The sequence below is a fragment of the Triticum urartu genome, chromosome 3 (assembly GCF_003073215.2).
Source record: "Triticum urartu cultivar G1812 chromosome 3, Tu2.1, whole genome shotgun sequence".
In the NCBI taxonomy this organism is placed as follows: domain Eukaryota; kingdom Viridiplantae; phylum Streptophyta; class Magnoliopsida; order Poales; family Poaceae; genus Triticum; species Triticum urartu.
In genome coordinates this window covers 115,119,399-115,146,935 of record NC_053024.1, presented here as the reverse complement: position 1 = coordinate 115,146,935, position 27,537 = coordinate 115,119,399, and the positions used below count along the sequence as shown (strand labels likewise).

The following is a 27,537-nucleotide window of genomic DNA, read 5'->3' as shown; positions in this document are numbered from 1 at the left end:
TGCTTATCGGGTAGATAACATCAGGGAAGGTGGCGGAAAGTAACTCTCGAATTGAAACTTAAGAAATTGTCGAGAGCAAAGTAAGGAGATACCATGAGAAGTTTCGAGCGGGTAGGCAATGGTTCGATGCCTAAAGAAAGTGTGAAAGGGGGCCTAGAGCAACGAGAATAAGTATTGCGTCTGATACCGGAATTAATGGTCTCATCGGAAGGTGGCTCGTGAATTACATATGAGGCCACGCACGAGGAATAGCTTTGGGAACAGGGGGTGTACAGGAGAGTCAGGTTTCGATCCTGTGGAACTATGGGTTATGGGCCCACCATGTGGGTTAAAAGTAGGAAGGGGCTAACATTTTGCATGGTCATGATAGCAATGGCATGTCAGAGGCTAGCATGTCGATTATGTCGGCAACAACGTCGGTACCAAGGGCGAGGGTCAAAGAGAACCATTTTCCTGCTCGTTGAACGAGGCAGACCAGTAGGCAAAGTTCTCATCATTGGTGGTTACCGAAATGTCATCAACAAAAGTAACAGGGTCTTTCTGACAGAAGTGTAGAACAAGGTGTTTACAAAAGCAGGAGAATAGTATTGCTTAGATCTTATAGATCAAAAGCAACGTTAAACCAACCAATGGAAAAGAAAATATGATTATCAGATTAAACAGAACAATGGGAAGGAAAATGTGTTTAAACACATATTTCAAGGGTATATCCTTCCCAAGGACAAGCAGAGCATGATATCCATGACAGGATATAATGTAGATAACTCTTTAGGTAAGGGGGAAAGAAATTTCATGACATTACACATGCAATGGTGTTTGGATAATTGATGAATAAAATTTAGTATTGTGCTTCAAATGTTCTTATTGAAAAATCGGAGTACCACAGACAAGCTTCGAGATAGCATTGACATGGTCACTGGGTAAAGATCAGACTTTGGATACGCAAAGGATCCATTAGGAACAACTTAAAGAATAAGCCTTACAATTGTCGGAGAGGTATCTCTGGGCCCTCTCGGTAATGCACATCACTCAAGCCTTGCAAGCATTGCAACTAATAAGTTAGTTGCAGGATGATGTATTACGGAACGAGTAAAGAGACTTGCCGGTAACGAGATTGAACTAGGTATTGAGATACCGACGATCGAATCTCGGGCAAGTAACATACCGATGACAAAGGGAACAACGTATGTTGTTATGCGGTCTGACCGATAAAGATCTTCGTAGAATATGTAGGAGCCAATATGAGCATCTAGGTTCCGCTATTGGTTATTGACCGGAGACGTGTCTTGGTCATGTCTACATAGTTCTCGAACCCGTAGGGTCCGCACGCTTAAAGTTCGGTGACGATCGTAATTAGGGTTTTTGTGTTTTGATGTACCGAAGGTTGTTCGGAGTCCCGGATGTGATCACGGACATGACTAGGAGTCTCGAAATGGTCAAGACATAAAGATTGATATATTGGAAGCCTATATTTGGATATCGGAAACGTTCCGGGTGAAATCGGGATTTTACCGGAGTACCGGGGGGTTACCGGAACACCTCCGGGGGTTATTGGGCCTACATGGGCCATAAGGGAGAAGAGGAGGGCCGGCCAGGGCAGGCCACGCGCCCCCTCCCCCCTAGTCCGAATAGGGCAAGGAAGGGGGGGCGGTGCCCCCCTTTCCTCTTTCTCCCTTCCTCCTTCTTTTTCCAATAAGGCAAGAGGGGGGAGTCCTACTCCCGGTTGGAGTAGGACTCCTCCAGGCGCATCCATAGAGCCGGCCGCACCTCCCCCTCTCCCTCCTTTATATACTGAGGCAAGGGGCATCCCATGACACACAAGTTGATCCTCGTGATCGTTCCTTAGCCGTGTGCGGTGCCCCCTTCCACCATATTCCACCTCGGTCATATCGTAGCGGTGCTTAGGCGAAGCACTGCATCGGTAGAACATCATCACCATCATCATGCCATCGTGCTGACGAAACTCTCCCTCAACGTTTTGCTGGATCGGAACTCGAGGGACGTCACCGAGTTGAACGTGTGCAGAACTCGGAGGTGCCGTACGTTCGGTACTTGGATCGGTCGGATCGGGAAGACGTACGACTACTTCCTCTACGTTGTGTCAACACTTCCATTGCCGGTCTACGAGGGTATGTAGACAACACTCTCCCCTCTCGTTGCTATGCATCACCATGATCTTGCGTGTGCGTAGGAATTTTTTTGAAATTACTACGTTCCCCAACATTCATCAATTAACCAAGGAGAGGACGAGGAGATGGCTGATGAACTCAGCGACAATTCATTGAGATTTTCAAAAGATGGATTTCCACACTTATGTGAACAAGGAGATAACATTTGTTAGATCAAATGGTATAATGATGTATGCTCGAGGAAAACATACACAATTAGACATTGGTTGAAAGGTGCACCCATAATATGGGCTTAGGTGTAAGATCAATGTTTAGAATGGTGATTCAATAACCAATACCCAAAGAATGAAACTATCATTCATTAACTTACAAGCAATAGGGTTGCTAGAGGTTTTGAATTTTATACCTCACAGTCCATTTGTTGATATTCTGGTTATAAACAATATGGGGAACAAGAAGGAATGGTGATGGTGAGAAGTATCACTTGTATCAAGAATTCTCAAGAGGTGGTGAAATTCTCACGATAGTCTTGACATAAAAGGTGGCAATATTCCAAGGTAAATAAGAACATATGCATTGGTAGCAAGGAACTCAAGGTATAACACAAAACACGAACAAGTTTGTGTTGGAGGGAAGGCAATAAAGTAGTCGATGATAACACAACTCATCGAGGTCAAGGATGGCATTTCTCATCATTAATCCGATTGATATCATGGAAGGAATCAAAATGTTGATAATGATCACGACACATTTGTTGCGAGCTTTTATGAAGATGTACTTGGTCAGCGATGACATCAAGTCATAGGAATGATGAAGCCGAAGGTTATTGGAATCAAGGGTACGACGCCAACACGGAGTTAAGCTTGCCCTTCGAGGTGAAATCATAAGACCAGGAAGATCGACGTAAGGTTAGCTCATCGTCCAAAATTGTGCTCCGTAAAGAAGGACCAGGTAGCACAATAATGATATAGCCAAACAGGCAAGGAATGACTTGAAGGATTATTAAACTCGTAAGCAATGAAAATTATTTAAGAGTTATTGAATCGGAGTGCGGAATCGATTCACTATCGGTTTCCCTGAGTGTCTAACAACTCGAAACCCAGGGAAAAATTGGAATAGGTGAGAAATAATAGTTGATGAAGAACCCATAAGAAGTTATGCAGTTCCAAGACAATATCAAGATATCATAGTGTAATACTCGACGGTAGATCAAAGTAAAGGTTGGACAGGTGCAATGATCTACACAAGACAAGTACTTCAACTTGTCCGATAAATGGTAATAATGAGAAAATATGGTCGGAACCATGATTGCAAGGGACCGAACATAGATACTGGACGAACTTATAACAAGGGGATTATTATCATTTACAAGAAGCTTGGATGATAAGTTTCACATCGGGTCCATGGGCATGAACGCAAAGGCTCAAGGCCGACTCCCACTTCTTCCATGCATAACCTTTCATTTTACTTCTCGCTTTTGGTGAAGCTATAGTGTAGAAATTTTATCTAGCAAAATACCAGAAGAGTATGACTCGTGAAAACTTTCGAGTTCACACTTAATAAGGAAGGCATAGGTTCAACCCGTCAGGGTATCATGGAAACATATACCACAAGCTTCAATAGTAAATACCACCAGCTCGAAAACAGAGCATGGTTGAGAAAGCATAGGATACAATTTACCAAAGGCTTTATATCCGTGGAAAGGCTCACAAGGTTACTTGAATATGAAGGACAATGTCGGATAATAATCCAACAAGAGGTCCGGTGGTCTACAACGGAGCTAATGTGAGTATCGGTACTCTATGAAAGGAAGAAGGAATGCATGTGCATCGGATTAAAGAAACATCTGATTGATTAAAAGCTCAAAAATCAAAGGAATTATGATTTCCAAATCAAGGGATCAGAAGCAAACGCTCTGATTAAGAAAGGATAAGATGAGTAAGCTTAGGGGTACAATCGACGACAATTTGATTGGTCGAGAACCAGCTCATGTTCAAAAATGACGTCTGAGTCAGAAGGATGAACTCTAATTGCGACTGATGATTGTGTGCATTCACACACATGTTGAATCAAAAGGATCAGAATGACAATCACAAAGGTTTTTAAAGTAATTTGCTAGACCAATGGAATTAACCAGAATGCAAGTATGCAATAATTCCAAGAACAACAGGCTGTTGAGGATTTTCGAAAGATCAAACAGTTTTTCGAAGTCTTTTGCGGAACACAAGAACAAATGGGAATGAGTGGATACTCGATAATTCCGAGGAATTATTCGTAGGGGTATTTCTGCGGCAAGGAACTGTAAGGCAGTAAGCTCAAAGGATTTTCGGAACAACGGAGAGCAGTTCAGGGCATCTTGTAATAACAAGAGCAACTGAGGATGAATGTATGAACGACAAATGTAGGTAGTTATCCATAAGGGTATATCGGTGGTAGGGAATTGTAATGTCGGTGGGCACAAGGGTCTCGGGAGAACATCGTAGAGTAACCCTTAAATCTTCTGGTGTAGCAAACGATCATCGGTAATAAGGTGCTATTCGGATGAAAGTTATCACGAGATCCTAAAGTTAGGTTTAGCAAAATTCATTTAACCCGAATAGAAAAGAGATTAGAGTCCCAGAGTATAGACGAGGAATAAAAGATCCAAATACCACCCAATGGCGACGTGGGCCCGTAAGGCACACAGCCATGTTAGTAAAAGTTTTGTAATGTCTAGACTCGACTTCGGCCAAGGAGTGTGGAAGGGGGATTCCTACAGGCAGTCAGCTCTGATACCAACTTGTGACGCCCCCGATTCAATCGTACACTAATCATACACGCAAACGTGTACGATCAAGATCAGGGACTCACGGGAAGATATCACAACACAACTCTACAAATAAAATAAGTCATACAAGCATCATATTACAAGCCAGGGGCCTCGAAGGCTCGAATACAAGAGCTCGATCATAGAAGAGTCAGCGGAAGCAACAATATCTGAGCACAGACATAAGTTAAACAAGTTTTCCTTAAGAAGGCTAGCACAAACTGGGATACGGATCGAAAGAGGCGCAGGCCTCCTGTCTAGGATCCTCCTAAACTAATCCTGGTCATCGTCAGCGGGCTGCACGTAGTAGTAGGCACCTCCCGAGTAGTAGTAGTCGTCATCAACAGTGGCCTCTGGCTCCTGGGCTCCATCGCACGGTCGCAGCAATCGGGTAGAAAGAGGGAAAAGAGGGAGCAAAGAAATCATGAGTACTCACACAAAGTACTCGCAAGCAAGGAGCTACACCACATATGTATGCATTGGTATCAAATGGAAAAGGGGTAACATATGTGGACTGAACTGCAGAATGCCAGAAAAGAAGGGGGATAGCTAGTCCTATCGAAGACTACGCTTCTGGTAACCTCCATCTTGCAGCAGAGGAAGAGAGTAGATGGTAAGTTCACCAAGTAACATCGCATAGCATAATCCTAACCGATGATCCTCCCCTCGTCGCCCTGTTCGAGAGCGATCGCCGGTTGTATCTTGCACTTGGAAGGGTGTGTTTTATTAAGTAACCGGTTCTGGTTGTCATAAGGTCAAGGTACAACTCCAAGTCGTCTTGTTACCGAAGATCACGGCTATTCGAATAGATTAACTTCACTGCAGGGGTGCACCACATTTCCCAACAAGCTCGATCCCCTTTGTCCGGACACACTTTTCTGGGTCATGCCCGGCCTCGGAAGATCAACACGTCGCAGCCCTACCTAGGCACAATAGAGAGGTCAACACGCCGGTCTAAATCCTATGGCGTAGGGGTCTGGGCCCATCGCACATTGCACACCTGCACGTTGCGAGGGCGGCCGGAAGCAGACCTAGCCCCCGTAATACAAGAGCAGGATTACGGTCCAATCTGGCGCGCCCCGCTCAATCACTGACGTCACGAAGGCTTCGGCTGATACCACGACATCGAGTGCCCATAACTGTTCCCACGTAGTTGGTTAGTGCGTCTAGGCCAGTAGCCAAACTCAGATCAAATACCAAGATCTCGTTAAGCATGTTATCTTGAAGTAACCGCGAACGCCGACCAGGGCCAGGCCCACCTCTCACCTAGGTGGTCTCCACCTACCTTGTCGCTCCGCCACAAAGATCCACACAGAGGGCCGTCGCGAAAGTATGTCCTTCCAGCTCCCAATTCGTGAATCAACCGCGGGTACTCAACGAGCCGACCCGACTTTAGTCATAACATATATCAGGTGTAATAGGTATAGTATATACCCGTGATCAACACCCGACGTGATCACGGCCTGATAGTATAGCATGGCAGACAGACAAGAATGTAGGTCCACTGATGATAAACTAGCATCCTATACTAAGCATTTAGGATTGCAGGTAAGGTATCAACAGCTGCAGCAACAATGACAGGCTATGCATCAGAATAGGATAAACGGAAAGCAGTAACATGCTACACTACTCTAATGCAAGCAGTAGAGAGAAGAATAGGCGATATCTGGTGATCAAAGCCTGGGGCTTGCCTGGTTGCTCTGGCAAGAGAGAGGGGCCATCAACACCATAGTCGTACTGGATAGCAGCGGCGTCGGTCTCGGTGTCTAGCGAGAGAAGAGGGGGAAGAAACAATAAATATTAAGCAAACAGATGCATAGCGATGCATGACATGACAAAGCGTGATGCTAGGTGTGCCCTAACGCGGTATGAGGTGGTACCGGTGAAGGGGGAGAACATCCGGGAAAATATCCCTGGTGTTTCGCGTTTTCGGACAAATGACTCGGAGGGGGAAAGTTGCGTGTTCACTATGCTAGGGATGCGTGGCAGACGAACGGGCTGCGTAACCAGATTCGACTCGTCGTTCTAAGCAACTTTCATGTACAAAGTTTTTCCATCCGAGCTACGGTTTATTTTATATTAACTTTAAAAGGATTTAATCATTTTTAGGATTAACAGAATTAATTAATTTAGAAAATAAAATTATGACGCCAGCGGTCAACTCTGACCATTGACCGGTCAAACTGACACGTGGGTCCCACTCGTCATAGACTTAGGTTAACTAAATCGGGTTAATTAGGCTAACTAAGTGATTAGGCTAATTTATTTTAATTAGATTAGTTAAACATGATTGATTAACTTAATTAACTTGTTAATTAATTAATTATTAATTTATTTATTCTAACATATTTTTATTTTTATTATTTTTTATAATCCATTTCGTTCTAATCCGGGGCTGGCCCCACTGGTCAGGGACCAAGCCCAACCGGGGCGGGCGAACGGGAAACGGGCGCAGGGCGCGGGGGTACCCGGCTGGGCGCCGGAGCAGGGGCAGGCCGGTGGACGCGGCGTCGGCCAGGTGGCGGAGCGACGTCTGGAGGCAGGCGAGGCCAGGTGGAGGCGGACGCTGGCGGCGAGGCACGCGCTAGGCGCGAGCAGCGTCGGTAGGTGGAGGTGTGGCTGAGCCAGACTTGGCGGCGGGGCGTGCGCGCATGTCGGACATGGCCGAGGTGCGGGGCAGCAACTTGCGGGGAGGGGGAATGGCGGACGCGACGAAGCAACGACGGCCGCGGCGGAAGCCAAGCGCGCGTGCGCGCGGGTAGAACGCGGCGGACGGAGGCGGGCGCGCAGGGCGGCGATGCGGCACCCGCAGCAGGGGCGAGCGGGAGGTAGGCAGCGGGTGCGTGCGGCAGGAGCGGCGGAGGTGGGGCGGCACGGCCGGAGCGGGACGGGAGCCACAGCGGGCGTAGACGAGCACGGCCAGAGGCGCTGGCGACGGCGAGCGAGCGGCGCAAGTGCGCAGTGAGCAAGGGGAAGAGAGGCGGGGCTCACTGGGGAAAGTAGGGCACGGGCAGCGGGGCACGGGGAGGAGGACGAGGAAGGGACGACGTCCGGATCGCGGGCGACGAGTGCGGCGGGACGACGGGGTCGAGGGCGTGGCGCAGGAACGACGGCCTCGGCACGGGACGAGGAGGGGGCCGAGGCACGCGGGGCGATGGCGGCATCGGCGGAGACCTCAAGCAGTGGTGGTTGGCGACGGGGGCTTCAGCGGCGGCAGGATCAGGCGATGAGCGCTAGGGCGCTTGTAACGCCCCGGACACACCCACCGGTGGTCGTTACTCCTGGCGGGATCTAGACTGGCCCCACAGATCAATACTAGTCTTTTCTGCGCACTTTGTCCTCACTCGTGCGCACCCGGGAGCAACTTCCTGGTTGGTCACCCATCCTGACACTACTCCAAGCTGAGCACGCTTAACTTTGGAGTTCTGTCCGAATGGGCTCCCGGAAAAAAAGGAATTCCTTATTGATATGAGTAGTCTATCATCCTTAATAAGCCAGGCCATCACATACACCCCCACTCAGAGGAACCGACGTCCTCGTTGGGCCACAGGAACGTTCCCTCTTGGCACAAACGTCTGTTCTTCCAGTCCGGTACATGTGCCATGCCGGGTGCCACGACGGGTCACAAACGTCATGAACATGACCACGCACCTGTCCGCAACCATCCGTGTAACCGCGAGGGTCGGCTCTGATACCAACTTGTAACGCCCCGGACACACCCGCCGGTGGTCGTTACTCCTGGCGGGATCTAGACTGGTCCCACAGATCAATACTAGTCTTTTCTGCGCACTTTGTCCTCACTCATGCGCACCCGGGAGCAACTTCCCGGTTGGTCACCCATCCTGACACTACTCCAAGCTAAGCACGCTTAACTTTGGAGTTTTGTCCGAATGGGCTCCCGAAAAAGAAGGAATTCCTTATTGATATGAGTAGTCTATCATCCCTAATAAGCCAGGCCATCACAGCGCTCCCGATCCAGATCGCGCGGGAGGAGGGGGAGTGGGGATCGTGGGGAGGGGGGAATGGGTGAGTGGGGGTGGGCTAGGGTTTCTCTGTGGACCGGTGGGGTGTAAGTAGGGGTGGCCTGGGCCGGCCTGGAGGTCCGATGGCTTGCTGGGCCGAGGCCCATTTGGGGGTCTTTCTCCTCTTTTACTTTTCTGATAATTTTCTTTTTATTTATTTCTTTTCTGTTTTCACTTATCTCTTAAGTTTATTTAGTTTTATTAATTAATGCATTAGATCATAAATTGGTAGTTCTAATTATACCTTAACCGCATTAAATTGGGAACTTTAAATAAAGTAGTTTTCATTTGGTTTTAATATTTTCAAAGCGTTTAAATAATTGTTTTGTTGTTGTTTTGTTCATCTTAGAGTTCTAAACATTTTATAAAAGTGTGATTTCTCCATCATAAATACCTATGCATTATTCGGCACAACCCAAACATTTTAGTTTTAATGTTTGAAAACTTTTACGTTTGACTTGATTTTGAATTTGAATCGGTTTCGAACTAACGCGAGATTAGGAACAGTAACCGCGATGACGTGGCATCATTAACAGAGCTTTACTGTAGCTTAATTATCCGGACGTCACAGGGTTCTCCTTTTAGGAGTAGAGATGCCGAGTGTAAAATAATAGATTGGTCATAAAAAAATGAAACATACGAAAAATAACACACGCGCACGCGTCAAATGGGTCGGCCAACTTTGATAAGATTTGATTTGATTTGAATGAGTTAGTGCGCGACGTTGTTTTGGGAACTGTCAATTTAACTGAGTTAATGCATCCACTAAATGGGCAAGCCAACTTTGGTAAGATTTGATTTGATTTGAATGAGTTAATGCATGGCGTTGCTTTGGGAAAGTATCGATTTGATTAAGTTAATGCACGCGTCAAATGGGTCACCAACTTTGGCAAGACTTGATTTGATTTGAATGAGTTATAATGTGCAATCTTGTTTTGGAAAAGTGCCGATTTGATTGAGTTAATGCACACTTCAAATGGGTCAACCAATTTTGGTAAGATTTAATTTGATTTTAATAAGTTAATGTGCGACGTTGTTTTGAAAAAGTGCATATTTGATTGAGTTAATGCACGCGTCAAATGGGCCATCCCAAATTGGATGGGCTTGAGCGAAAAGTCTATAAGACACTTGCATGCGTATGTTGCGGAGGAGTTGGTGAGAGGTGAGACGAGACTACCAACTCCCCCTTTAGGAGCAGAGATTGGGTTCCCGAGCTGATCGCTATAATCGCATGGTATTTATGGTGGAATAGACGGAAGCTAGTCGATGAGGGAAAGTCTCAAGAGGTGTCCCAAACCTCGATTCAGATTCGGTGTATAACGAAAAATTATGTAAATACCCACTCACGTAAGGCAAAGAGGGAGAATGGAGGATGGAGCAGACCTCCTATGGGGTTTGTTAAATTGAATGTAGATGCTTCTTTCAATCATGATCAACTAAGGGGCGTAGCAGGTGTTGTTAGCAGGGATGACAAAGGAAACATCATTATAGGTGGAAATTGGAAGATTGAGTTGTGCAAATGCCTTGACAGCGGAAGCGTTAGCACTTAGGTTTGGCTTATTGTTGGCACGAAAGGCGGGCTACAATCGTCTCATTATCAATTCTGACAACGCGGGAGTCATTGACACAATGAAGAATGGAGGACATTCTGCAGGAGCGACGGCCGCAATCTTTGAGGGTTCTTTTTTAATGGCTTGTGATTTTCCTCTTACTAGTTTTGAACATTGTAATAGAGAAGCGAACAAAGTAGATCATGAGCTTGCTAGACTAGCAAAATGTTTCATGATTAGGGATTGGATCTAGGAGCCCATGGAAAATATTGTATCTTTTCTTATAGACGATGTAACAATTATTTCTAATTAATAAATGTTTAAAAAAGATCACTAGTTCGGGACCCTTTACCCGAGGTCCGTCGGATTCAACCCTTGACACAATGTACATGGATGTTCGACACATGGTGAATCCAAGGTGATCGAGAATATTCGCAAGCGAAATTTGTTGGAGTTATGTCGAAATTGTGTACAGGTTAAGTTACAATTGAACTCTAAGTCATACAGTGTGTAGGTAGGGTATGATGTAGTGCTCACACAATGTAACTTATGCAACATGATAGCACACGCACGCGCCGGCATGTGCCGGAGCCCGGGTGTTCAAGGTGTGGTATTGTAACGGTACCATGAGCGGCCATAGTCAGATCATGAAATGTAGCCATATTTGTGAACCTCGTTAGCAAATTATGGTATCATGCCTCGTGTGATTGCTTGGACCTTTGGATGATCGACAACATGACTCCGATTAATCATAAGAATTGGAATTATACGGTACAGGTAAATACCACCATGGTAAAATTGTTCACTCTCACAGAAAAATGAATCCCCCTTTTCTTTTGTATCAGCACTGCCAATTATATATGGGTATGCGACCATGGTGACGGCTGATCAATCGGTTTCAGAACTGCTCCGGCCAGTCGCCGTAGATGCCGCTGGTCTTCCGGAGGCTCATGAGCATCAGCCTGTTGGACTTCTTGCCACCGTCCTCCACGGGTATCTGGCCAAGACGATCACGCGCGGCCGGGGCAGGCACCGGCGCAAACGCCCTGGCCGGGCCCGGAGCAGTGTAGCGCGGCGCTGGGGATGGCATCGCGGGCGGCGTGGCGCTCCTCCGCTCGTCCGCCAGCAGCTTCTGGTCCCCGGTGATGCGAATCGCGTGACCTGGACAGGAGGGGGGAGTCAACAAATCGAGGGCATTGTTTCGCGAGATCCCGACGCGATCGGCCATGGACACTTGCGCGCGAGCGCGATCTAGATAGAGTAGCATAGGCAGCGGGCGTACCAGGTGGTGCCGGCGCGGCGGCGTGGGGGAAGGCGAGCTTGTCCCCGAAATGGCCCCTGTCCCTGAAGTTGTGCCACGCCTTGCCGCCGCCGTAGACGATCCTGCCGCCGTGCTCCTGGTCGGGCGGCCTGCGCCAAACGGCGTGGGCGTGGGGAGGGACCGGCGGGCGCAGCTCGGCGCGGCCGTGCGCGAAGGTGCAGCCGTCCTCGTACACGCAGCGGCCGGTGGCCTCGTACTTGTCGCAGAGCCTGGTCTTGTAGTAGAGCTTCTCCGGCGGCGCATCCGTGCGCTGGTGCTGCCCCTGCCCCGCCACCACCGCCGCCTCCTCCGACCGCGGCGGCCTCCCCGAGGACAGCACGATCACGTTCTCCGCCCAGCGGCGCGTCGGGGCGGCGGCGCTCTCCCCCTCCATGGCTGCTGGCCGCCTGACTAAACCCTAGGTTAGCGCAGCCGGGTAGACAGATTTGACTAGATGAGGACCAGGGGAAGCGAGAGAGACTGCGATGCGTAGATGGATTTATACCGAAAGGAGGGGGCTTGGATTTCGGGGGATTTCCGGCCTCCGCGGTCGGGATCGGGTTGGAATCGCTTCGGTTTGCTGGCTGTGCTGAGGATTGCGAAACTGATTGGGGTTTCTGTTTCGATTGGCATTCGACATCGGAGGATCGGGCGCCGCGGTGCTATCCGCTCCGGGCGGGGTGTCCCGTGGAACGTGCGTACCTGCGGAAGGTGGTGGTGTTTTATTTTACATTAATTAATGTTAAATTAAAAATGTTGGATTTTTAAACATGGTAAATTGGACATTTTTTTATGTCATATAAATTATCTCTACTCCTAATGTAGGAGTTGGTAGTCTGGTTCGGGTTTTTTTGTCTGATTTTATTTCGTCTCACCTCTCACCAACTTGGTTTTTCTCTCTCCCTTAAAAAACTAAATCTCTAAGGGGATCTTGTTTCGTGCTTGCTTTGACAGATGCTGATTTAATTTAATTACGTAAATAACAGGTAATTAAGAATTCAGAAATCGCATCATATATGTGAGATCACCTTCCCAAAAGACAGACATAAGATTTTCTTGATATAACCTTTCAATGCAAAATCATATATTCCCGCATAATAAATCACTATTCCCGCGCGCTATGCCATTTATTATTATCATTATCTCTACTATTAATTGGCAAGTTTCCTAATACAACAAAAATAGCATATCTTTTTTCTTATGAGCGCATCCGCGTGTACACCATGTAAGACGCCGATGCGATTCTCAAGAATACCAGGGTCTAGATCACAATGTCGAGGATGGTTGTGGCGAAAGGCGGGTCGTCGGGCCACCACATACAGGCTTATGTGAATGTTGTCAAATTATATTTCTTATAAGTCATACAAAGAGCCAGACATGCTAAATTCTCAAATCAAGTGTGATCATTTAAATGTCCAAAAAATCGTTAGGGAATTGTATCCAGCAATACTCGGTAGTTGTCATCGTCATTCGTAGCAGCCATTCACGCAAAAATATTATGAAAATTGAGCACGGAATCAATTTGGAAATCAAACCATTAATGCAATCTCTACTCCTAATGTAGGAGTTGGTAGCCTGGTACGGTCATTTTTCGTCCGGTTTTATTTCATCTCACCTCTCACCACCCCTTGCGCTGGTTTTTCTCTCCCTTAAAAAACCAAATCCCATTAAGGGGGGTCTTGTTTCGTGTTTGCTTTGACAGATGCTGATTCAATTCAATTACGTAAATAACAGGTAATTAAGAATTCATAAATCGCATCATATATGTGAGATCACCTTCCTAAAAGACAGACATAAGATTTCCTTGATAACCTTCCAATACAAAATCATATATTCCCGCATAACAAATCACTATTCCCGCGCGCTATGCCATTTATTATTATCATTATCTCTATTATTAATTGGCAATCACAAGTTTCCTAATATAACAAAAATAACATATCTTTTTTCTTATGAGCGCATCCGCGCGTACACTATGTAAGACGCCGGCACGATTCTCAAGAATGCCAGGGTCTGGATCACTGTGTCGAGGATGGCTGTGGCGAAAGGCGGGTAGTCAGGCCACCACATACAAACTTATGTGAATGTTGTCAAATTGTATTTCTTATAAGTCATACAAAGAGCTAGACATGCTAAATTCTCAAATCAAGTGTGACCATTTAAATGTCAAGAAAAATCATTAGGGAAATGCATCCAACAATACTCGGTAGTTGTCCTCGTCATTCGTAGCAGCCATTCACGCGAAAAAATTATGGAAATTGAGCACAGAATCAATTTGGAAATCAAACCATTAATGCAATCTCTACTCCTAATAGAGTATTTGGTAGCCTGGTACGGTCTTTTTTCGTTTGGTTTTATTTCGTCTCACCTCTCACCACCCCTTCCGCTGGTTTTTCTCCCTCCCATTAAAAAACCAAATCCCATTAAGGGGGGTCTTGTTTCGTGCTTTCTTTGGCAGATTCTGATTCAATTCAATTATGTAAATAACAGGTAATTAAGAATTAAGAAATCACATCATATATGTGAGATCAGCTTCCTAAAAGGCAAACATAAGATTTTCCTGATAACCTTCCAATACAAAATCATATATTCCCGCATAAAAAATCACTACTCTCGCATGCTATGCCATTTATTATTATCATTATCTCTGCTATTAATCTGCAATCACAAGTTTCCTAATACAACAAAAATAACATATCTTTTTTCTTATGAGTGCATCCACGCGTACACCATGTAAAACGCCGGCGCGATTCTCGAGAATGCCAGGGTGTGGATGGCTGTGGCGAAAGGCGGGTTGTCGGGCCACCACATACAGGCTTATGTGAATGTTGTCAAATTAAATTTCTTATAAGTCATACAGAGAGACAGACATGCTAAATTCTCAAATCAAGTGTGATCATTTGAATGTCAAAAATATCGTTAGGGAAATGCACCCAACAATACTCGGTAGTTGTCCTCGTCATTCATAGCAGCCATTCACGCGAAAATATTATGGAAATTGAGCACATAATCAATTTGAAAATCAAACCATTAATGCAATTAATTAGCTAGAGAGTTAATTACGCATGCAATTAATTAGGTCTATTTAAATAGGATTTTTTGCACTGAATCAATTTGGAAATCGAGTCATTAATGCAATTAATTAATTAATTAGGTAGACAATTTATTATGCCTAGAGATAATTAGAAGTAGCGATTTTTTCAATTAGGCAGATAATTAATTTATTTGGTTAACAATTAATTAGGCATGCAGGTATTAGGTAGGCCGTTAATTATTTGTGTACTTATAATTAACTAAGAAAGAAGTTAATCACGCCGAATCATTTTGTAAGCGCTCGTGGGCAACAGCGATCAACAATCTCTCAGCGACATTGCCGAGCACTGCTTGCCAACATGGGCAACGACCACAATGAGCTCGTGACATGGATGATCTAGCGTTCACCATGATGGATGACGACTATGCCCTACAGGATGTACACATGCTTACGGTTGTCAAAACATTCGCGGGTGAGGACAACATGACACAACATTGGTCAGGTGATTCATGCTATTGTAGAAAAAAGGGGTGTTCCAAGCATAAAGAGGAAAAAAGAACTAAAGCCACCAAGTGGTCTACGGTGTTGGAGGAAGAAAGAGTGTTCCAGCAAATAAAAAATAAAGAAAGAATATTCTAGAAAACAATTAGGAATGAGAGCTAAAGCTGGCAAGGAATGAGAAGAAGAAGAAGGGGTGTTGATGATGAAAACACTAATGTTGACATGCTGCTGATTCGCGTCAATGAAAATGGTTGGCGAAGAGGCTAGAATCAGAAGATGTAGGGAAGGACGAGAAAGAGAAGAATGAAAAATATCCCTTGTAGCAATGAATGGTACGTGGGCTAGAGGTGGAGCATATTGATGACTAGGAATACGTTCACAGTTCCACTCACCTTCGACGTCAGTGTGCATTTACAAAGTTGAATGGACCTTTGAGAATGATTTCTATAGTTACTTGTTGTTTTGTGTCAATGCTATGTGTTAGGTTTGAAGGAAATATGCCCTAGAGGCAATAATAAAGTTCTTATTTTATATTTCCTTATATCATGATAAATGTTTATTATTCATGCTAGAATTGTATTAACAGGAAACTTGATACATGTGTGGATACATAGACAAAACACCATGTCCCTAGTAAGCCTCTACTAGACTAGCTCGTTAATCAAAGATGGTTAAGTTTCCTAACCATAGACATGTGTTGTCATTTGATGAACGGGATCACGTCATTAGGAGAATGATGTGATGGACAAGACCCATCCGTTAGCTTAGCATATTGATCATTCAGTTTTATTGCTATTGATTTCTTCATGTCAAATACATATTCATTCGACTATGAGATTATGCAACTCCCGGATACCGGAGGAATACCTTGTGTGCTATCAAATGCCACAACGTAACTGGGTGGTTATAAAGATGCTCTACAGGTATCTCCGAAGGTGTTTGTTGGGTTGGCATAGATGGTTAAGTTTCCTAACCATAGACATGTGTTGTCATTTGATGAACGAGATCACATCATTAGGAGAATGATGTGATGGACAAGACCCATCCATTAGCTTAGCATATTGATAGTTTAGTTTTATTGCTATTGCTTTCTTCATGTCAAATACATATTCCTTCGACTATGAGATTATGCAACTCCCGGATACCGGAGGAATACCTTGTGTGCTATCAAACGTCACAACATAACTGGATGATTATAAAGATGCTCTATAGGTATCTCCGAAGGTGTTTGTTGGGTTGGCATAGATCGAGATTTAGGATTTTTCGCTCCGAGTATCAGAGAGGTGTCTCTGGGCCCTCTCGGTAATACACATCATAAGAAGCCTTGCAAGCAAAGTGACTAATGAGTTAGTTACGGGATGATGTATTACAGAACAAGTAAAGAGACTTGCCAGTAACAATATGGAACTAGGTATGAAGATACCGACGATCGAATCTCGGGCAAGTAACGCACCGATGGACAAAGGGAATAACGTATGTTGTCATTACGGTTCGACCGATAAAGATCTTCGTAGAATATGTAGGAACCAATATGAGCATCCAGGTTCCGCTATTGGTTATTGACCAGAGAGGTGTCTCGGTCATGTCTACATAGTTCTCGAACCCGTAGGTCCACACGCTTAATGTTTGATGACGATTTTATATTATATGAGTTATGTGATTTGTTGACCGAATGTTGTTCGGAGTCTTGAATGAGATCACGGACATGACGAGGAGTCTCTAAATGGTCGAGAGGTAAAGATTCATTCATATATAGGACGATCGTATTCATACACTGGAAGTGTTCTGGGGGTACCGGGTACATATCTGGTCACTAGAAAGGGGTTCCGAGCACCCCGGCAAAGATATGGGCCTAATAGGCCAACAGGGGAAACGCAGCAGTCAGCATGGGCTGCTATGCCCCATATAGGCTGAACTAGAAGGGGAAGGAAATAGGAGAAGAGAGAAGGAAGGGGAGGGATTCGACCTCCCCCTTCCTTCCCTCCTCCCTCCTCCTTCCTTCCCCTCCAGAATATGGTAAGGGGGTCGAATTGGACAAGGCCCCCAAGTAGGATTCCTCCTACTTGGGGCGCCCCCTTGGCTGCTCCCTCTCCCTCCCACCTATATCAACCGCGTTATCTAACGCTTCTACTTTTGGTCTACGAGGGTACGTGGACACACTCTCCCCCTCTCGTTGTTATGCATCTCCTAGATAGATCTTGCGTGAGCGTAGGAATTTTTTGAAATTGCATGCTATGTTTCCCAATAGTGGCATCCGATCCAGGTCTATGCGTAGATGATATGCACAAGTAGAACACAAAGAGTTGTGGGCGGTGATCGTCATACTGCTTACCACCAATGTCTTATTTTGATTCGGCGGTATTGTTGGATGAACTAGCCCGGACCAACCTTACATGACCACGTTCATGAGACCGGTTCCACCGACAGACATGCAACTAGTTTTGCATAAAGGTGGCTGGCGGGTGTCTGTCTCTCCAACTTTAGTTGAATCTAATTTGACTGCGACCGGTCCTTGTTGAAGGTTAAAACAGCAAACTTGATAAATCACCGTTATGCTTTTGATGCGTAGGTAAGAACGGTTCTTGCTAGAAGCCTGTAGCAGCCACGTAAAACTTGCAACAACAAAGTAGAGGACGTCTAACTTGTTTTTGCAGGGCATGTTGTGATGTGATTTGGTCAAGCCATGATGTGATATACATTATTGTATGAGATGATCATGTTTTGTAAAAGTTACTGGCAACCGGTAGGAGCCTCATGGTTGTCTCTTTATTGTATGAAATGCAAAGGCCATGTAATTGCTTTACTTTATCACTATGCCTTAGCGATAGTTGTAGAAGCAATAGTTGGTGAGACGACCACGACGCTACGATGGAGATCAAGGTGTCAAGCCTATGACGATGGAGATCATGACGATGCTTTGGAGATGGAGATCAAAGGCACAAGATGATGATGGCCATATCATATCACATATTTTGATTGCATGTGATGTTTATCTTTTATGCATCTTTATTTTGCTTAGTACGGCGGTAGCATTATAAGATGATCCCTTCACTAAAATTTCAAGGTATACGTGTTCTGCTTGAGTATGCACCATTGCGACAATTCGTCATGCTAAGACACCATGTAATGATCGGGTGTGATAGGCTCTACGTTCACATACAACGGGTGCAAGACAGTTTTGCACATGCGTAATACTCGGGTTAAACTTGACGAGCCTAGCATATGCAGATATGCCCTCAAAACACTGGAGACCGAAAGGTCGAGCGTGAATCATATAGTAGATATGATCGACATAGTGATGTTCACCATTGAAAACAACTCCATCTCACATGATGATCGGACATGGTTTACTTGATTTGGATCATGTGATTATTTAGATGACTCGAGGGATGTCCATATAAGTGGGGGTTCTTAAGTAATATGATTAATTGAACTTAATTTATTATGAAATTAGTCCTGATAGTATTTGCATATCTATGTTGTAGATCAACAGCTCGCGTATAGCTCCCCTGTTTTATTTTTGATATGTTCCTAGAGAAAACTAAGTCGAAAGATAAAAGTAGCAATGATGCGGATTGGGTCTGTGATCTGAGGATTATCCTCATTGCTGGACAGAAGAATTATGTCCTTGATGCACCACTAGGTGACGAACCTGTTACAGGAGCAGATGTAGACGTTATGAATGTTTTTCAAGCTCGGTATGATGACTACTTGATAGTTTAGTGCACCATGCTTTACGGGTTAGAACCGGGACTTCAAAAATGTTTTGAACGCCATGGAGCATATGAGATGTTCCAAGAAGCTGAAAATGATATTTCAGACTCATGCCCATGTTAAGAGGTATGAGACCTCTGACAAGTACTTTGCCTACAAGATGGAGGAGAATAGCTCAGCTAGTGAGCATGTGCTCAGAATGTCTGGGTACTACAATTGCTTGAATCAAGTGGGAGTTAATCTTCCAGATAAGTTAGTGATTGATAGAGTTCTCTAGTCACTATCACCAAGTTACTAGAACTTCATGATGAACTATAATATGCAAGGGATGACGAAAACGATTCCCAAGCTCTTCGCGATGCTGAAATCAGCGAAGGTAAAAATCAAGAAATAACATCAAGTGTTGATGGTTAACAAGACCACTAGTTTCAAGAAAAAGGGCAAGGGAAAGAAAGGTAAACTTCAAAAATAATAGCAAGAAAGTTGCCACTCCCATGAAGAAGCCCAAAGCTAGACCCAAGCTTGAAACTGAGTGCTTCTACTGCAAAGGAAATGGTCACTGAAAGTGGAACTGTCCTAGATACTTGGCGGATAAGAAGGATGGCAAAGTGAACAAAGGTATATTTGATATACATGTTATTGATGTGTACTTTACTAGTGTTTATAGCAACCCCTCGGTATTTGATACTGGTTCAGTTGCTGAGAGTAGTAACTCAAAACAGGAGTTGCAAAATAAACAGAGACTAGTTAAGGACGAGGTGACGATGTGTGTTGGAAGTAATTCCAAGGTTTATACGATCACCATCGCACACTCCCTCTACCTTCAGGATTATAATTGAACCTAAATAAATGTTATTTAGTGTTTGCATTGAGCATTAATATGATTACATCATGTTTATTGCAATACGGTTATTCATTTAAGTCGGACAATAATTATTGTTCTGTTTATATGAATAAAACCTTCTATGGTCATACACCCAATATGAATGGTTTATTGAATCTCGATTGTAGTGATACACATATTCATAATATTGATGCCAAAAGATGCATAGTTGATAATGATAGTGCAACATATGCGTGGCACTTCCGTTTAGGTCATATTGGTATAAAACGCATGAAGAAACTCCATGCAGATGGGCTTTTGGAATCATTTGATACTTGCGAACCATGCCTCATGGGCAAGATGACTAAACCTCCATTCTCCAGAACAATGGAGCGAGCTAATGACTTACTAGAAATAATACATACCGATGTATGCGGTCCGATGAGTGTTGAAGCTCGTGGAGGGTATCGTTATTTTCTGACCTTCGCAGATGATTTGAGCAGATATGGGTATATCTACTTAATGAAACACAAGTCTGAAACATTTGAAAAGTTCAAAGAATTTCAGGGTGAAGTGGAGAATCATCGTAACAAGAAAATAAAGTTTCCACAATCTGGTCGCGGAGGCGAATATTTGAGTTACGAGTTTGGCCTTCATTTAAAACAATGTGGAATATTTTCACAACTCATGCCACCTTTAACACCACAGCGTAATGGTGTGTCCGAACGTTGTAACCGTACTTTATTAGATATGGTGCGATCTATGATGTCTCTTACCGATTTACCACTATCGTTTTGGGAGTATGCATTAGAGACAGTTGCATTCATGTTAAATAGGGCACCATCTTAATCCGTTGAGACGACACGTATGAACTGTGGTTTGGCAAGAAACCAAAGCCGTCATTTCTTAAAGTTTGGGGTTGCGATGCTTATGTGAAAAAGCTTCAAACTGATAAGCTCGAACCCAAATCGGAGAAGTGTGTCTTCATAAGATACGCAAAAGAAACTGTTGGGTACACCTTCTACCACAGATCCGAAGGCAAGATCTTTATTGCTAAGAATGGATCCTTTCTAGAGAAGGAGTTTCTCTCGAAAGAAGTGAGTGGGAGGAAAGTAGAACTTGATGAGGTAATTGTACCTTCTCTCGAATTGGAAAGTAGCACATCAGTGAAATCCGTTCTCGTGATGCCTACACCAACTAGAGAGGAAGCTAATCATGATGATCATGAAACTTCAGATCAAGTTACTACTGGATCTCGTAGGTCAAACAGAGCACATTCTGCACCAGAGTGGTACGGTAATCTTGTCATGGAAGTCATGTTATTTGACCATGGCGAACGTACGAACTGTGAAGAAGCTATGATGAGCCCAGATTGTGACAGATGGCTTGAGGCCATGAAATCTTAGATAGAATCCATGTATGAGAACAAAGTGTGGACTTTGGTGGACTTGCCCAATGATCGGGAAGCCATTGAGAATAAATGGATCTTCAAGAGGAAGACAGACACTGATGGTAGTGTTACTATCTACAAAGCTCGACTTGTCACAAATGGTTTTTGACAAGTTCAAGGAGTTGACTACGATGAGACTTTATCACCTGTAGCGATGCTTAAGTCTGTCCAAATCATGTTAGCAATTGCCACATTTTATAATTATGAAATCTGGAAAATGGATGTCAAAACTGCATTCCTTAATGGATATCTTAAAAACGAGTCGTATATGATGCAACCAGAAGGTTTTGTGGATCCTAAAGATGCTAACAAAGTGTGCAAACTCCAGCAATTCGTCTATGGACTGGTGCAAGCATCTCGGAGTCGGAATATCTGCTTTGATGAGGTGATCAAAGCATATGGTTTTATACAAACTTATGGTGAAGCCTATATTTACAAAAAAAAAGTGAGTGGGAGCTCTGTAGCATTTCTGATATTATATGTGGATGACATATTATTGATCGGGAATGATATATTCTGGATAGCATAAAAGGATACTTGAATAAGATTTTTTTCAATAAAAGACCTCGGTGAAGCTGCTTATATATTGAGCATCAAGATCTATAGAGATAGATCAAGACGCTTGATAGGACTTTCACAAAGCACATACCTTGACAAGATTTTGAAGGAGTTCAAAATGGATTAGTCAAATAAAGGGTTCTTGCCTATGTTACAAGGTGTGAAGTTGAGTAAGACTTAAAACCCGACCACGGTAGAATATATAGAGAGAATGAAAGTCATTCCCTATGCCTCAGGCATAGGTTCTATAAAGTATGCCATGATGTGTACCAAAACTATTGTGTACCTTGCCATAAGTCTGGCAGGGAGGTACCAATAGTGATCTAGGAGTAGATCACTAGACAGTGGTCAAAATTATCTAGAGAGGACTAAGAAAAATTTCTCGATTATGGAGGTGATAAAGAGTTCGTCGTAAAGATTTATGTCGATGCAAGCTTTTACACTGATCCAGATGACTCTGAGTCTCAATTTGGATACGTATTGGAAGTGGGAGCAATTATCTAGATTAGCACCATGCAGAGCATTGTAGACATAGAAATTTGCAAAATACATACGGATCTGAATGTGGCAGACCCGTTGACTAAACTTCTCTCACAAGCAAAACATAATCACACCTTAGTACTCTTTGGGTATTAATCACATAGCGATGTGAACTAGATTACTGACTCTAGTAAACCCTTTGGGTGTTGGTCACATGGCAATGTGAACTATGGGTGTTAATCACATAAAGATGTGAACTATTGGTGTTAAATCACATGGCCATGTGAACTAGATTATTGACTCTAGTGCAAGTGGGAGACTGAAGCAAATATGCCCTAGAGGCAATAATGAAGTTGTTATTTTATATTTCCTTATATCATGATAAATGTTTATTAGTCATGCTAGAATTGTATTAACCGGAAACTTGAAACGTGTGTGGATACATAGACAAAACACCGTGTCCCTAGTAAGCCTCTACTAGACTAGCTCGTTAATAAAAGATGGTTAAGTTTCCTAAACATAGACATGTGTTGTCATTTGATGAATGGGATCACATCATTAGGAGAATGATGTGATGGACAAGACCCATCCGTTAGCTTAGCATATTGATAGTTTAGTTTTATTGCTATTGCTTTCTTCATGTCAAATACATATTCCTTCGACTATGAGATTATGCAACTCCCGGATACCGGAGGAATACCTTGTGTGCTATCAAACGTCACAACATAACTGGATGATTATAAAGATGCTCTATAGGTATCTCCGAAGGTGTTTGTTGGGTTGGCATAGATCGAGATTTAGGATTTTTCGCTCCGAGTATCAGAGAGGTGTCTCTAGGCCCTCTCGGTAATACACATCATAAGAAGCCTTGCAAGCAAAGTGACTAATGAGTTAGTTAGGGGATGATGTATTACAAAACGAGTAAAGAGACTTGCCAGTAACAATATGGAACTAGGTATGAAGATACCGACGATCGAATCTCGGGCAAGTAACGCACCGATGGACAAAGGGAATAACGTATGTTGTCATTATGGTTCGACCGATAAAGATCTTCGTAGAATATGTAGGAACCAATATGAGCATCCAGGTTCCGCTATTGGTTATTGACCAGAGAGGTGTCTCGGTCATGTCTACATAGTTCTCGAACCCGCAGGGTCCGCACGCTTAACGTTCGATGACGATTTTGTATTATATGAGTTATGTGATTTGGTGACTGAATGTTGTTCGAAGTTCTGGATGAGATCACGGACATGACGAGGAGTCTTGAAATGGTCGAGAGGTAAATATTGATATATATATATATAGGATGATAGTATTCGGACACCAGAAGTGTTCCGGGGGTACCGGGTACATATCGGATCACCGGAAAGGGGTTTAGGGCACCCCCGTCAAAGATATGGGCCTAATGGGACAAGTGGGGAAACGCGGCAGCCATCATGGGCTGCTGCGCCCCCGATATAGGCCGAAACAGAAGGGGAAGGAAAGAGGAGAAGAGAGGGGTAGGGTTTTTATCTTTGGACTACTTGCTCTCGTATCTGGCGACTTCTCCTCGACATTGTGAATATCGTCCATGAACCTATTGATGAAAGTATGGGTATATACAGAAGACTGGAATTCATTATCGTATGTTGCATGCCTGACATCCTTTAGAAGCCAGGGTGGGGCTACTCAATGAACACATCAATTTACACCCTACGGTATACCAATCATCATTACAACCTCCCGTGTGCTCTTTGTTCCCCATCCAATCAATACAAAAGGAGCGTGAGTAGGGCTTCACCTCTGACACGAAGGCCTGAACTTAGGTAATCTTGCTTCATATTTCCCCTCTGGACTTTTTGACTAGTCACGGTATCGTATTGAAGGGTCTGCTGGAATCTATACCGACTGTCGGGGGTTGGGTGCGACATATGCCAAAGGATGGCTTATCATGGTGGGGGCGAGTAGAACGTCGCCGGTGCCTGGAAACGGGATAAGGCGAAGGCATGCACGCCGGCGAATCTTACCCAGCTTTGGGGATCTCCGGGGAGATAATACCCCTACTACTGCTCTACGGGGTCTCCGCATGATCACTATGGCAAAGTGTTTACACAGTTGCTCCTTGAGCTGTTTCCTGGAGGTAGGAGAAGGCAAGGCTAGCTCTCTCCTTCCTATATGACCCGGTCTAGTGCTAATGGATTCCAACCCTTGCATGGATGCCCTGGGGGTTTATATAGGCCAACCCCCCCAGGGGTACAATGGTAATCCGGCTGGGCGCGGGCCCAGCCGTCAGTCTCTCTGGCCGTCGTCCTATCCGCCGACTCCTGGGGCCCGCCGACTGGTGGGCCCCGCTGACAGGCTCGGTACGGAGCCGACAGGCCGCGTCCGCCGCGGGCGGGTCTTGCCGGCTGTAGATTACTATAGCCATGCCTCTAATGACGCGGGCTAGGTCATGAGGTCTTGGCGACAGCTCCGCCGTCTGGCGGGTGATCACTGTGGCCACTCCCTATCGCGTTTGATTAATGGCGCGTGGGGCCCGTGGGAGGGGCCGGCCGACTCCTGGGGGCCGACTCCCATCCGGGCCGACTGGTGGCGCTCTCGCCGTCTTTCGTACGCCCGCCGACTGGTGGGACCCATCATCCCTGGGTCGTACCGGCAGGCCGTCGTGGGCACAGGACTCCGCCCTCTGGGGCTGACGTCGGGGCCGGCATGGCAATAGTGTCGCGCCGCGCGGAGATCTCTGCGGGTACGGCGTACTGTAGCCACGCCTGCCCTTGGAAAAGGGGTGGGAGTGGACCTTACTATGGCCACTCCCCGTCCCGTCCCTCTTTATGAGGGCATGGGGGTTGTTGGCGTCGCGGGCCGACTCCCCACGGCCGGTTTCTCTGGAAGTCGCCAGTCAGGAGTCGGCTTATCCTGAAGTCGTCCCTGGGACTCGGCCGTGAGTGGACAGTCGGCCGCCTCGCCGCCAACTCTCAGAAGGCGGCTCTTCGTCCTGGGGTCTCGAGGGGCGCAGTCTGCCTCAATGTCTTGAAAGGTTCTGGGCCGGGGTTAGCCTACCCAGGGCCCATTACTCCGACGGTAGTCCCCGAAGCTGGTGAGGCACCGAGGGCGACATGTCGAGGAGCCTCAACAGTTTCTTCTTTCCGGTGGTTGGATTATGGGCCTCGCTAGCCGTCTTCTGTCAAGCCGACTAGTTGGAGTCGGACTTGCTCAAGGCCGACTTGCCCCTAAAAAAGTTTGAACGTTGTGGCGGAGTCCAGGCGGCGTGCCTGATAAGCTTCCGGGTTGCCGTCCGTGGTGGACCCGTCGCGAGGCGCCATGTGGCTGAGCTAGTCTGCTCACCCACGTGCGCGACGGGACAAGCCTACAGGCGGGGCCCGCCACTACAACGCCTCAGTATGTGAACGGATCCGTTGTGGCCGTGCGGACGGTTGGGGTTCCCGCGTGGTTATTGCACATGGTAACTTCGTGTGGTAAATCGTGGGGGTCGTGGGGTCTCGGGCGCAGTTAATCCCACGACCGCCCCCTCGGCTTCTCAGCCCACAAGCCTACAAGTAGGCGGGGGGAGGGGGGCGGCGAAGCACGCGCGCCCATTCTCCCCACTCCCTTTCGCTCCTTCTTGCTTATTCTTCCTCTCGCCGCTGCTGCTCCAAACCACGCCGCACCCGCAGCGATGAGCTCTTCCTCCGCCGCCGTGCCTCCTGCTATACGCTCCGGAGTGTGGGATGGCTCCGAGGTTGATGACGACGACATCGAGATCCTCCGCCAGACACGGAGGCTGCCCGGCAGGGGCTTAGTGCGGGTCCGCCTCGCGCCGGAGGGGGAAATATCGCCGGCGCCGGAGGAGGGCGAGGAGGTCATATTCCGCTCGCACCTTATACGCGGCCTGGGGCTGCCGGCGAGCGGCTTCTTCCGCCCCTTCTTGGAGTTCCACGGGCTCCAGCCGCACCACCTTACTCCGAACACGGTGGTTCTGCTGGCTGCCTTCGCCACCCTGTGCGAAGGCTTCCTCGGTGTTCTCCCCACCATCAAGCTCTAGGGTGAGTTCTTCCAGTCCAAGCTCGGCACACACGTCGCCGGTGTGCCGGCCCAGTGCGGTGCATTTATCGCGATGCAAAGATCAGTGGTCGGCAATCCGTTTCCCACCATCGCACTGATTAAGTCGGTGAAGATGTGGCAGCGGTCCTATTTTTATGTGAAGAACGTCGCCCCAAAAGGCGACTGGGTCATCCTGCCGGCTTACGAAGCCGGCGCGCCGGCTGGAAGGCTCCCCAGCTGGTCACACCGAGGCAAGATGTTGTCTCCTACTGGTGTCGCCGCTGTTGCGCGACTCCAAGTGCTGACGCAGTCGGAGGGCTTGACCGGGGCCGACTTGCTGGCCGCCTTCGTGGCGCGCCGAGTCCTCCCACTCCAAGGCCGACCTCACCTGATCTGCCAGATGAGCGGTCATCGGGACCCGAGTTGGATGTGGTCCAAGGACATGCCTCACGCGGAGGTGGCGAACACGGTGAACTACATCGCGAACTGCGGTCTCTCGATGGACTGGCGGTTCGGCAAGGAGCCATATTCGCGCGCCAACCCTCCGCCTATTGTAAGTCGTCTTCCTTCTTCTTATGTTTCTTTTGTTGCCGAGTCCGACTTGTCAAGTCTGACCATTTTTGTTTTGAATCAGAACCCTCTCGTCCCTCCTTCGGCCAGCACCGCGGGGCCGGCTCGTCAGTTTGTCACCGATCGGGCGGAGAGCGACGTCGACGATCCTGACTTGGGGGCGGCGGCCATGGAGGCCGATGCCGAGGGTGGAGGAGGAGAAGCAGGCGGCTCCAGGCCTTCGGCCACTTTCGCCGACTGGCCTGACGACGAGGCCGAGGGAGAAGTCGCCCCGCGCCACCAGCCAAAGGCTGGCCAGCCAAGCGCGAGTTCCTCTGCCGACCTGGACGCTCAAGGCGGCGCGAAGAAGCGCCGGGCCGGGCCGAGTACGCTTGGTGGCCGCGTGAATAAGTTCAAGGGAGCGGCCGCCGCGACCAAGCGGGAAGAGGCGGCCGCGAAAGCCAACCGCTTCTGCAAGGAAGTGAAGAAGCCGCCACTGGTGTCTGCGTAAGCGCCTCCGTACCTTATCATTATTTCCACTTTGTTGATCTTGTCTGAGTCTTTCATATGCTTCCCTCGCTTCAGGGCTCCCCTCACTCTT

The 27,537-nt window shown here is 46.4% G+C and overlaps 1 protein-coding gene across 1 annotated transcript; it reads right to left on the bottom strand.

Moving 5' to 3' along the window:
* Positions 1 to 11,239: 11,239 nt before the first annotated feature.
* Positions 11,240 to 12,477, bottom strand: LOC125548119 (zinc finger CCCH domain-containing protein 1-like). The gene is made up of 3 exons (XM_048711799.1): positions 12,313 to 12,477; positions 11,790 to 12,218; positions 11,240 to 11,668 (listed from the first exon to the last, which is right to left on the bottom strand). Exons 2-3 carry the CDS (start codon positions 12,199 to 12,201, stop codon positions 11,406 to 11,408), a joined length of 675 nt encoding a protein of 224 aa, XP_048567756.1. The 5' UTR covers positions 12,202 to 12,218; positions 12,313 to 12,477; the 3' UTR covers positions 11,240 to 11,405.
* Between the last annotated feature and the right edge of the window lie 15,060 nt (positions 12,478 to 27,537).

What these genes read in the sequence shown, in the direction of transcription:
- LOC125548119 (XM_048711799.1), bottom strand. Translation starts at nt 12,201, where the DNA reads ATGGAGGGGGAGAGCGCCGCCGCCCCGACGCGCCGCTGGGCGGAGAAC. An exon ending in CGCCGCGCCGGCACCACCTG is followed by an intron (nt 11,669 to 11,789) that starts GTACGCCCGCTG and finishes CCTCCTGTCCAG; the next exon opens with GTCACGCGATTCGCATCACC.